At 53.6% G+C, this 11,660-nt stretch overlaps 1 protein-coding gene and 1 long non-coding RNA gene across 2 annotated transcripts in view; both read right to left on the bottom strand.

Annotated features, from left to right (window-relative positions):
* Positions 1–1,486: 1,486 nt before the first annotated feature.
* Positions 1,487–4,495, bottom strand: LOC142923269 (uncharacterized). The gene is made up of 2 exons (XR_012940655.1): positions 3,276–4,495; positions 1,487–2,761 (listed from the first exon to the last, which is right to left on the bottom strand). It is a non-coding gene; the product is annotated as an uncharacterized LOC142923269 (long non-coding RNA).
* Positions 4,496–7,043: 2,548 nt separating this feature from the next.
* The window catches only part of LOC116937485 (uncharacterized), a 45,310-nt gene continuing 40,693 nt past the window's right edge, over positions 7,044–11,660 (bottom strand). Inside the window, exons 6-7 of the mRNA XM_076064316.1 lie at positions 11,002–11,109; positions 7,044–7,782 (exon numbers count right to left, since the gene is read on the bottom strand). Coding sequence (XP_075920431.1) covers positions 7,044–7,782; positions 11,002–11,109 — 847 coding nt within the window. The remainder of the gene's footprint in view (positions 7,783–11,001; positions 11,110–11,660) is intronic.

The raw sequence follows: 11,660 nt of genomic DNA, 5'->3' as shown, positions 1-11,660 counted from the left end.
TATTCTTGGTTCTTCCGGTAAAGTCACCACGTAGAAGAGAAACAATAAAATAAAAAAAGAATATAAAACAATAAAATTATTGTAAAACAATACAATTATTCTTCTTGGTTCTTTCGGTAAAAGTCACCACCACCACCACGTAGAAGGGGAACAATAAAATAATAAAAAATATATAAAACAATAAAATTAATGTAAAACAATACAATTGTTATTCTTGGTTCTTTCGGTAAAAGTCACCACCACCACCACGTAGAAGGGGAACAATAAAATAATAAAAAATATATAAAACAATAACATTATTGTAAAACAATACAATTGTTATTCTTGGTTCTTCCGGTAAAGTCACCACGTAGAAGGGAAACAATAAAATAAAAAAAGAATATAAAACAATAAAATTATTGTAAAACAATAAAATTGTTATTCTCGGTTCTTTCGGTAAAAGTCACCACCACCACGTAGAAGGGGAACAATAAAATAATAAAAAATATATAAAACAATAAAATTATTGTAAAACAATACAATTGTAATTCTTGGTTCTTTCGGTAAAAGTCACCACCACCACGTAGAAGGGGAACAATAAAATAATAAAAAATATAAAAACAATAAAATTATTGTAAAACAATACAATTGTTATTCTTGGTTCTTTCAGTAAAGTCACCACCACCACGTAGAAGGGGAACAATAAAATAATAAAAAATATATAAAACAATAAAATTATTGTAAAACAATACAATTGTAATTCTTGGTTCTTTCGGTAAAAGTCACCACCACCACGTAGAAGGGGAACAATAAAATAATAAAAAAATATAAAACAATACAATTATTAGTCTTGGTTCTTTCGGTAAAGTCACCACCACGTAGAAGGGGAACAATAAAATAATAAAAAAAATATAAAACAATACAATTATTATTCTTGGTTCTTTCGGTAAAGTCACCACCACGTAGAAGGGAAACAAAATAATAAAAATATGTAAAACAATACAATTGTTATTCTTGGTTCTTCCGGTAAAGTCACCACGTAGAAGGGAAACAATAAAATAAAAAAAGAATATAAAACAATAAAATTATTGTAAAACAATACAATTGTTATTCTTGGTTCTTCCGGTAAAGTCACCACCACGTAGAAGGGAAACAATAAAATAATAAAAATATAAAACAATAAAATTATTGTAAAACAATAAAATTATTATTCTTGGTTCTTCCGGTAAAGTCACCACCACGTAGAAGGGAAACAATAAAATAATAAAAAATATAAAACAATAAAATTATTGTAAAACAATACAATTATTATTCTTGGTGTTCTTCCGGTAAAGTCACCACCACGTAGAAGGGGAACAATAAAATAATAAAAATATATAAAACTTAAAAATTCTCACGACGTTACGACTGCAACACAACACAAGCAATCATCATCAGGTGGTGAAAACCACAGCAAGAACATTTGAAAAAAGTGGCGTTTTTTTTTGAAAAGTTAGCACCACGGAGAGCGATTTGACGGTTTTATTCAGATGGACGAGTCCATCTATGTTCGCAAAAGAGGAGGGGGGGGAGACGAGAAATAATGGATGCGGTCTGAAAGCCACCGTAAGCGTGAACAATCAATTAACAACCCGAGATGTTTTTTTTTAAATCAAATCCTTCCAATGATTGCTCAGCCAGAATCCATCTTCTCGGTTGAAATTGTCTCCGTGTTTGTTTACGCGTGGATAGCCTCGCGAACGAATCTCTCACGGTAGCCGGATGGCTCGCAGAGAACCTCCGTCTTGGAGAAGTCAATGTCACGTGAGCCCACCGAATTAAAACGGTGATGTGCCACGGCCGAGGTGTTGTACCAGGTAGCGCCCATTGAGCTGTAGATTTTTATGTCATAAGCGACCTATCACAAACGACATCTCGACAGTGGCTGATATCATCATCATCATCACGTGGACATTTATTGCAACAGGCAAATACTTTAAAACGCGCGGTGACATCAATTGCAGATGTGGAGGGGTAAAACCGGAGGAGGGATCACCACCACGTGGAGAGAGAGAGAGACGCAGACACTCCGAATATAACAGCAGGCATTGTCAGGGTCTGTGATAGAACCCACGACCTCCTGTGTACCAGGCGAGGTAGTCAACATCTCACAGGGTCTGTGATCGAACCCACGACCTCCTGCATACCAGGCGAGGTAGTCAACATCTCACAGGGTCTGTGATCGAACCCACGACCTCCTGCATACCAGGCGAGGCAATCAACATCTCAAGGCCAGGAGAGAGACGCAGACTCCACATATACAGCAGCAGGCATCGTCAGGGTCTGTGATAGAACCCACGACCTCCTGCACACCAGGCGAGGTGGTCAACATCTCAAGACCAGGGGAGAGAGACGCAGACACTCCGAATATAACAGCTGCCATCGTCAGGGTCTGTGATAGAACCCACGACCTCCTGCACACCAGGCGAAGTAGTCAACATCTCAAGACCAGGGGAGAGAGAGACGCAGACACTCCGAATATAACAGCAGCAGGCATTGTCAGGGTCTGTCATAGAACCCACGACATCCTGTGTACCAAGCGAGGTAGTCAACATCTCAAGACCAGGGGAGAGAGAGACGCAGACACTCCGAATATAACAGCAGGCATGGTCAGGATCCGTGATCGAACCCACGACCTCCTGTATACCAGGCGAGGTAGTCAACATCTCAAGACCAGGAGAGAGACGCAGACTCCACATATACAGCAGCAGGCATCGTCAGGGTCTGTGATAGAACCCACGACCTCCTGTGTACCGGGCGAGGTAGTCAACATCTCACAGGGTCTGTGATAGAACCCACGACCTCCTGTGTACCAGGCGAGGTAGTCAACATCTCACAGGGTCTGTGATAGAACCCACGACCTCCTGCACACCAGGCGAGATAGTCAACATCTCAAGACCAGGAGAGAGAGAGACGCAGACTCCACATATACAACAGCAGGCATAGTCAGGGTCTGTGATCGAACCCACGACCTCCTGCATACCAAGCGAGGTAGTCAACATCTCAAGACCAGAGGAGAGAGAGACGCAGACTCCACATACACAACAGCAGGCATCGTCAGGGTCTGTGATAGAACCCACGACCTCCTGTATACCAGGCGAGGTAGTCAACATCTCAAGACCAGAGGAGAGAGAGAGACGCAGACACTCCGAATATACAACAGCAGGCATGGTCAGGGTCGGTGATCGAACCCACGACCTCCTGTGTACCAGGCGAGGCAGTCAACATCTCACAGGGTCTGTGATCGAACCCACGACCTCCTGCACACCGGGCGAGGCGGTCAACATCTCAAGACCAGGGGAGAGAGAGACGCAGACTCCGAATATACAACAGCAGGCATGGTCAGGGTCTGATCGAACCCACGACCTCCTGCACACCAGGCGAGGTAGTCAACATCTCAAGACCAGGGGGGAGACGCAGACACTCCGAATATAACAGCAGCCATCGTCAGGGTCTGTGATCAAACCCACGACCTCCTGCATACCAGGCGAGGCAATCAACATCTCGAGACCAGGGGGGAGAGAGAGAGACGCAGACACTCCACATATACAGCAGCAGGCATCGTCAGGGTCTGTGATGGAACCCACGACCTCCTGTGTACCGGGCGAGGTAGTCAACATCTTACAGGGTCTGTGATAGAACCCACGACCTCCTGTGTACCAGGCGAGGTAGTTAACATCTCACAGGGTCTGTGATAGAACCCACGACCTCCTGTGTACCAGGCGAGGCGGTCAACATCTCACAGGGTCTGTGATAGAACCCACGACCTCCTGTGTACCGGGCGAGGTAGTCAACATCTCCTCGCCACTGCGGCGCCCAATGACATCCACGCACCGCCCGGGGGATCGACCGCTAGCGCCGCTGGGAGACGCTGGGCCCGCCTGGGTTCGACTCCGGACCCGGGGCGCCCATCGTTCGGCTCGGCATCAAACGAGTGACCTGGCGCGGTGGTTTGTGGTGAAACGCAGCCAATGGGGGAGAGACAAAGGCGGCCGGGCGTGGTGCCGATGGCCACCCCGCTCTGCGTGTGCCACAGTGCCGGTGGCCCTCATTGGCAGCGCCGCTAGTCGCTACTCACATCACTTGCCCCTACATTCTGCAAGAGGCTACCTGGGGGAGGAACGTTTGTCTGTCTGTGTCTGTACATCATTGGCGCTGCTACTCACGACCAAGGCACTTGGCCTTATGGGGTGCTGGAGGCTACACGGGGAAGCTTTGTCTTTGTACAGGAGGACGTGGGTTTGATCCCGGACCCTAACCCCAGGGTGGCTAGATGTTGACTACCTCGCCTGGTACACAGGAGGTCGTGGGTTCTATCTCAGACCCTAACCCCAGGGTGGATAGGAGATGTTAACTACCTCGCCCGGTACACAGGAGGTCGTGGGGTCTATCCCAGACCCTGATGAGATGTTGACTACCTCGCCCAGTACACAGGAGGTCGTGGGTTCTATCCCGGACCCTAACCCCAAGGTGGCTAGGAGATGTTGACTACCTCGCCCGGTACACAGGAGGTCGTGGGTTCTATCCCGGACCCTAACCCCAGGGTGGATAGATGTTGACTACCTCGCCTGGTACACAGGAGGTCGTGGGTTCTATCCCAGACCCTAACCCCAGGGTGGATAGATGTTGACTACCTTGCCCGGTACACAGGAGGTCGTGGGTTCTATCCCGGACCCTAACCCCAGGGTGGCTAGGAGATGTTGACTACCTCGCCTGGCACACAGGAGGTCGTGGGTTCTATCTCGGACGCTAACCCCACGGTAACTAGGAGATGTTGACTACCTCGCCCGGTACACAGGAGGTCGTGGGTTCGATCCCGGACCCTGACCACGCCTGCTGCTGCTGCTGCTGTAGATTTGGAGTCTGCGTCTCTCTCTCTCTCTCTCTCCTCTCTCTCTCACCCCCACCGCGGGATTTGAGTCCGGGTCCTCTTCCTCCGGCTTTTGAATCCCTCCAACATTCAGCAAACGGACCTCGCCACGCATCTGCGAGAGGCGTCCGGCTGCCGCTTACAAATGCCCGCGGCGGCGATGCCGACGATGATGATGACGACGACGATGATGATGGCGACGATGATGATGATGAGGTCAGCCGCCTGTTTGACTTGCGTGTGGCCACAGCTCAGTAGGGCCCATGGTGACGTGAGCAGAGTTTGGTGTCGTTTGCTGTGCGTGCCCACCGGTGGTGTATTGGGACAGAGATCTCGCGGTGTGCCCTCAAGTGTCTCCGTCTCCCTCAGAGTCCCTCTGCGTCTCGCCGTGTCACTGCACCGTCGTCACAGACGTCCACAGCCTCCACCACCACCACCGCCTCCACCACCGCCATCACCATCACTACCTCCACCACCACCACCACCATCACCACCACCATCACCACCATCACCATCACTACCTCCACCATCACCACCACCATCATCGCCACCGCCACCACCGCCTCCACCGCCACCACCATCACCACCGCGACCACCATCACCACCATCATCACCACCGCCACCACCACCTTCATCACCACCACCACCATCACTACCTCCACCACCATCACCACCACCACCACCATCACCACCATCATCACCACCGCCACCACCACCTTCATCACCACCTCCATCGCCACCGCATCCACCGCTACCTCCATCACTACCACCACCGCCATCACCTCCACCGCCATCACCACTACCAACACCACGGCCATCACCTCCTCCATTACCTCCACCGCCATCACCGCCACCATCACCACCTCCACCACCATCACCACCACCACAATCACCACCACCATCACCGCCGCCGCCACCACCACCACCATCACCTCCACCACCTCTATCACCACCTCCATCACTACCACCAACGCCATCACCTCCACCACCTCCATCACCACCTCAATCACCACCACCTCAATCACCACCACCTCTCTTTCAATGTCTCTCCGTGTCTCTCTGTGTGTCTCTGTCTCTCTCTGTCTCTCCGTGTGTCTCTCTGTGTCTGTGTGTCTCTCTGTCTCTCCGTGTCTCTGTCAGTCTCTCCGTGTGTCTCTGTGTGTCTCTCCGTGTGTCTCTGTGTGTCTCTCCGTGTCTCTGTCTGTCTCTGTGTCTCTCTGTGTGTCTCTCTCCGCGTCACCGTCTCACACATCACCACCACCACCGCCACCATCGCCACCACCTCCACCACCACCACCACCACCTCCCGATCCCAGGTGCAGCAGCGTGAAGACGCTTGTGTAACCGTGGACAATGTCTGTGTGTCTCTGTGTGTCTCTGCGTGTCTCTGTGTCTCTGTGTGTCTCTCTGTCTGTCTCCGTCTCTGTGTCTCTCTGTCTGTCTCCGTCTCTGTGTGTCTCTGTGTGTCCCTGTCTGTCTCTGTGTCTCTCTGTATCTGTCTGTCTGTCTCTCTGTCTCTGTGTCTCGCTCCGCGTCTCTCTCCGCGTCACCGTCTCACACATCACCACCACCGCCACCACCGCCTCCACCACCACCACCACCTCCCGATCCCAGGTGCAGCAGCGTGAAGACGCTCGTGTAACCGTGGACAATCTGTGTCTCTCTGTGTCTCTCTGTGTGTCTCTGTCTGTCTGTGTGTCTCTCTGTGTGTCTCCGTCTCTGTGTCTCCGTGTCTCTCTGTCTGTCTCTGTGTCTCTCTCCGCGTCTCTCTCCGCGTTACCGTCTCACACATCACCACCACCACCACCACCACCGCCTCCACCACCTCCACCACCGCCTCCACCACCGCCTCCACCTCCACCACCACCACCACCACCACCACCGCCTCCACCGCCTCCCGATCCCAGGTGCAGCAGCGTGAAGACGCTCGTGTAACCGTGGACAATCTGTGTCTCTATGTGTGTCTCTGTGTGTCTCTGTGTGTCTCTCTGTGTCTCCGTCTCTCTGTCTCTGTGTCTCTCTGTGTGTCTCTGTCTGTCTGTGTGTCTCTCTGTGTCTCCGTCTCTCTGTCTCTCTGTGTCTCTCTGTGTCTCTCTGTGTGTCTCTGTCTGTCTGTGTGTCTCTCTGTGTCTCCGTCTCTCTCCGCGTCACCGTCTCACACATCGCCACCACCACCACCACCGCCTCCACCTCCACCACCACCGCCTCCACCTCCACCACCGCCTCCACCTCCACCTCCACCACCGCCTCCACCTCCACCACCGCCACCACCGCCTCCCGATCCCAGGTGCAGCAGCGTGAAGACGCTCGTGTAACCGTGGACAATCGCGTTGGCACCACGACCGCCACCGCCGCCGCCGCCGCCGCCGCCGCCGGCCGCCGCCATCTCCCCGCCGGACACCTGCCGTAGGCTGTACCTCCCGGTGGAGATTCGGTCGCAGCCAATCTCGCCCTCGCCGAAGAACCCAAGCAGCGGCGTCCGCGGGAAGACTTCCCGGAAGGCGGCCGCCTCGGCCCCCGCCTCGCCGCCGTAGTGGAACGACCCGCGGCCGACGCAGGCGAACATCAGGCCCAGAGTCCGGCCGTCGTAGACGCCCCCTCCCCCGGTTGTTGTTGCTGTTGCTGTGGTGGAGGCGGCGGAGGCGGTGGAGGCGGTGGAGGCGGTGGAGGCGGAGGAGGCGGTGGAGGCGGTGGAGGCGGAGGAGGCGGTGGAGGCGGTGGAGGCGGAGGAGGAGGAGGCGGAGGAGGAGGGCACGGGGAGGCCCGGGATGGCGAGGCGACGCAGGGTGGCACGTGCGGCCTCCGGCGTGGCCACCGACGTGTCGAGGAGAACCGAGGCGGCCTGCACGTGGGGGCCGCTGAACGAGACGCAGAGCACCCCGCCACCCTCGGGCCTGCCGCGTGGTGGGGGGGGGGTGGTGGGGGGTAGTGGGGGGGGGTAGTGGGGGGGGGTAGTGGGGGGGGTAGGGGTTGGCAGCATCCCACAGGGTTCAGCGTTAGTCTCTCACGATAGTGATAGTGGAGTGATAGTGTAGTAGTGGTTAGCGCTACTCTGCGCTATGAACCTGGCGACCCGGGTTCGATTCCCGCTCACGGCCAACACCACCGTTGACGGTTATCTGAACCGGTCCTGGGCCTTCCCTAGGTCGACTCAGCCTCAAATGAGTACCTGGTGTAGCGGTGTGTGAATATCGCCACTACGGAGACAAAGGCGGTCGGGCGTGGTGCTGGCCACCCACCCCCTCGTGTGCCGTTCCGGCCTTCACAGGTGCTCGCTAACAGCACTTGCCCCTACAGTCTGTTAAGGCTATGTGGGGGATCTTTGTCTTTGATCTTTGTGTGTCTCTGTATCTCTCTTGTGTGTCTCCTTGTGTGTGTGTCTCTGTGTATCTCTCTGTGTGTCTCTGTGTGTGTGTCTCTGTGTGTGTCTCTGTGTGTGTGTCTCTGTGTGCGTGTCTCTGTGTGTGTGTCTCTCCGTGTGTGTATCTCTCTCTGTGTGTTTCTCTGTGTGTCTCTGTATCTGTGTGTCTGTGTGTGTCTCTCTGTATCTCTCTATGTGTGTATTTCTCTCTGTGCGGGTGTCTCTGTGTGTGTCTCTGTGGGGAGCGATAGTGTAGCGGTTAGCGCATTGCGCTATGAACCTAGCGACCCGGGTTCGATTCCTGCTCACGGCCAACACCAGTGACGATTATCTGAACCGGTCCCGGGCCTCCCCTAGGTTGACTCAGCCTCAAATGAGTACCTGGTGCGGTGTGTAAACATTGCCACTAGCGAGACAAAGGCGGTCGGGCGTGGTGCTGGCCACCCACCCTCTCGTGTACCGTTCTGGCCTTCATAGGTGCTCGCTAACAGCACTTGCCCCTACAGTCTGTTAAGGCTACACGGGGGATCTTTGTCTATCTTTGTCTCTGTATCTCGGTGTGTCGCTGTATCTACGTGTGCGAGTCTATGTATCTGTGTGTCTCTCTGTGTGTCTCCCTGTGTGTGTCTCTGTGTGTCTCTGTGTGTGTATCTCTCTGTGTGTCTCTGTGTGTCTCTGTATCTGTGTGTGTGTCTCTGTGTGTGTGTCTCTGTGTGTGTGTCTCTGTATCTCTGTGTGTGTCTCGGTGTGTGTGTCTCTGTATCTGTGTGTATCTCTCTCTGTGTGTGTACCGGTGTGTGTGTGACATCATAACAACAGTCTGGACCACTGAACGGGTCCCGCAGGATTGGAGGATAACCTGGTGGTCCCCCTGTTTAAGGGGGACCGCACTGACTGTAACAACTACAGGGGCATCTCACTCCTCAGTGTGCCGGGAAAGGTCCTGGCAAGGATTATTCAACATCGCCTTGCCAGGCACGCTGAGGAGAGGCTTGCGGAGCCCCAATGCGGTTTCAGGAAAGGGCGGGCCTGCACAGATTCCATATTTTCTGTCCGTCTGCTACAGCAGAGTTGTAGGGAATTCCAGCAAGACCTACTGCTTTATTGACCTGGTCAAGGCCTATGATACCATCAGTAGGCCTGGGCTCTGGGTTGTTCTTCATGCTTTTGGAGTCCCTGACCCCCTGCTCACGATCATTAAGGACCTTCATGATGGCGAGCGGGCCCGGGTAAAACTATGTGGCCGGGAGTCAGAGCCATTCCCTGTACACCTTGGGGTGCGACAGGGATGTCCTCTGGCACCCACATTATTTAACATCTATTTTGACCACGTAGTTCGTGAAGCCTTCAATAGCTGTACCAGGGGAATCTCCATTTGGTACAGACATAATGGGAGGCTGATCGATGCCCGGGTGCGGTCAAGGGATGGCCCCCTATTGCTCAACCACGTTATGTATGCCGATGATTTGGTAATAGCTGCTCATTCAGAGGAGGAGTTGGAGACGCTGCTGCTGAGACTGGAGCTTGCCACTAAGAGATGGGGCCTTACCATCAGCCCCACCAAAACTAAGCACCTGCCTAGGTTTTTTGTACCATCGGACACTCCACCCCCACAACTACCAATCGGTGATGGGGCAGTTGTGGAGAGAGTGGAGAGTTTCCCAAACCTGGGCAGTGTGCTTATGACCGGCTCCAGTTTAACAGCAGAGGTCTCACTCCAAACCAGTCGAGCGGCAATATCTTTTCATCGGTTGCGTAACGCTGTGTGGAAGCTACCTGGTCTGTCGCTCCGCACTAAGCTTCAGGCCTTCTCGGCCACGGTAATTCCCTCCCTTCTCTACGCTTGCGAAACGTGGACCCCCTTAATGGAACATCTTCGCCGGTTAGAAACATTTAGGCTGGCCTGCCTACGATCCATCCTGGGTTTAACCAGGCTGGATTGTGTGAGGAGCTCACAAATTCTTGAAAGATCTGGGCAAGGTCCCATTGGTGAGCTCCTCCGGCAGGCAAGGCTGCATTGGCTGGGTCATGTAGCCCGCATGCCCAGCCACCGCATACCGAAATAGCTTTTGTTCGGTCGGATCGAGGGGGCTAAACGGGCGCGGCACAGACTAGAGACGAGATGGAGTGATGTGGTACAGGAGGACGTGGAGCTGAGTGGACTTGCCGATGACCGGTACCAGCGGTGTTAAGATCGGCCTCTGTGGAGGAGGCTCGTGAAGGATGCTGCTACTGGGCAGTTGGAGGCAGTCGCCCTCCAACAACAACGGAGGGCGGAGGAACGACGCTCACAACAACGAGCGGAGCGCCGGGTGGCTAAAGCACAGCAAGTTGGCACAGTAGGGGGCACAGGTGGTGCAACAGCCAGTCATCTCAGTCAGTCGACCCGTGGCACCTGGGTCTGCCCCGGGACCTCCTGCCAGTGGGCGTTTGACACTTCACGTAGCCTCAAGGTGCACATGGCCTGGCACAAGCGTCGTGGTGACGTCACCGCCACTTAGTGGCGAATGGCGGTTGCTGTTGTTGTTGTGTGCGTGTGCATCTGCGTGTGTATCTGTGTGTGTGTCTTTGTGTGTCTGTGTGTGTCTTTGTGTGTCTGTGTCTCTGCGTGTGTGTCTGTGTCTCTGTGTGTGTGCGTCTGTGTGTGTGTCTGTGTGTCACTGTGTGTGTCACTGTGTGAGTGTCACTGTGTGTGTCTCTGTGTGTGTGTCTCTGTGTGTGTGTCTCTGTGTGTGTGTCACTGCGTGCGTACACGAGGTGCGATGGCGAGAGGAGGCTGTGGACTTTCCCGCCGGCGATCACGGCGCTCTCCGTGTGTCTGTGTGTGTCACTGTGTGTGTGTGTCACTGTGTGTGTGTGTCTGTGTGTGTGTCACTGTGTGTGTGTCTGTGGGGAGCGGTAGTGTAGCGGTTAGCGCGCTGCGCTATGAACCTGGCGACCCGGGTTCGATTCCCGCTCACGGCCAACACCAGTGACGATTATCTGAACCGGTCCCGGGCCTCCCCTAGGTCGACTCAGCCTCAAATGAGTACCTGGTGCAGTGTGTAAACATTGCCACTAGGGAGACAAAGGCGGTCGGGCGTGGTGCTGGCCACCCACCCCCTCGTGTACCGTTCCGGCCTTCATAGGTGCTCGCTAACAGCACTTGCCCCTACAGTCTGTTACAGGCTATACGGGGGATCTTTGTCTTTGTCTTTGTCACTGTGTGTGTGTCTGTGTGTGTGTGTCACTGTGTGTGTGTCACTGTGTGTCTGTGTGTGTGTCACTGTGTGTGTGTGTCACTGTGTGTGTGTCACTGTGTGTGTGTCACTGTTTGTGTGTGTCTGTGTGTGTGTGTCACTGTGTGTGTCTGTGTGTCACTGTGTGTGTCTCTGTGTGTCACTGTGTGTGTGTATGTGTGTCACTGTGTGT

Source organism: Petromyzon marinus, unplaced genomic scaffold (genome assembly GCF_048934315.1).
Source record: "Petromyzon marinus isolate PM22_M1 ecotype Great Lakes invasive population unplaced genomic scaffold, UKy_Petmar_22M1.pri1.0 PM_Scaffold_38, whole genome shotgun sequence".
NCBI classification, from domain to species: Eukaryota; Metazoa; Chordata; class Hyperoartia; order Petromyzontiformes; family Petromyzontidae; genus Petromyzon; species Petromyzon marinus.
Note: the sequence above shows the minus strand (reverse complement) of the source record. Positions and strands in the feature narration are given on the sequence as shown.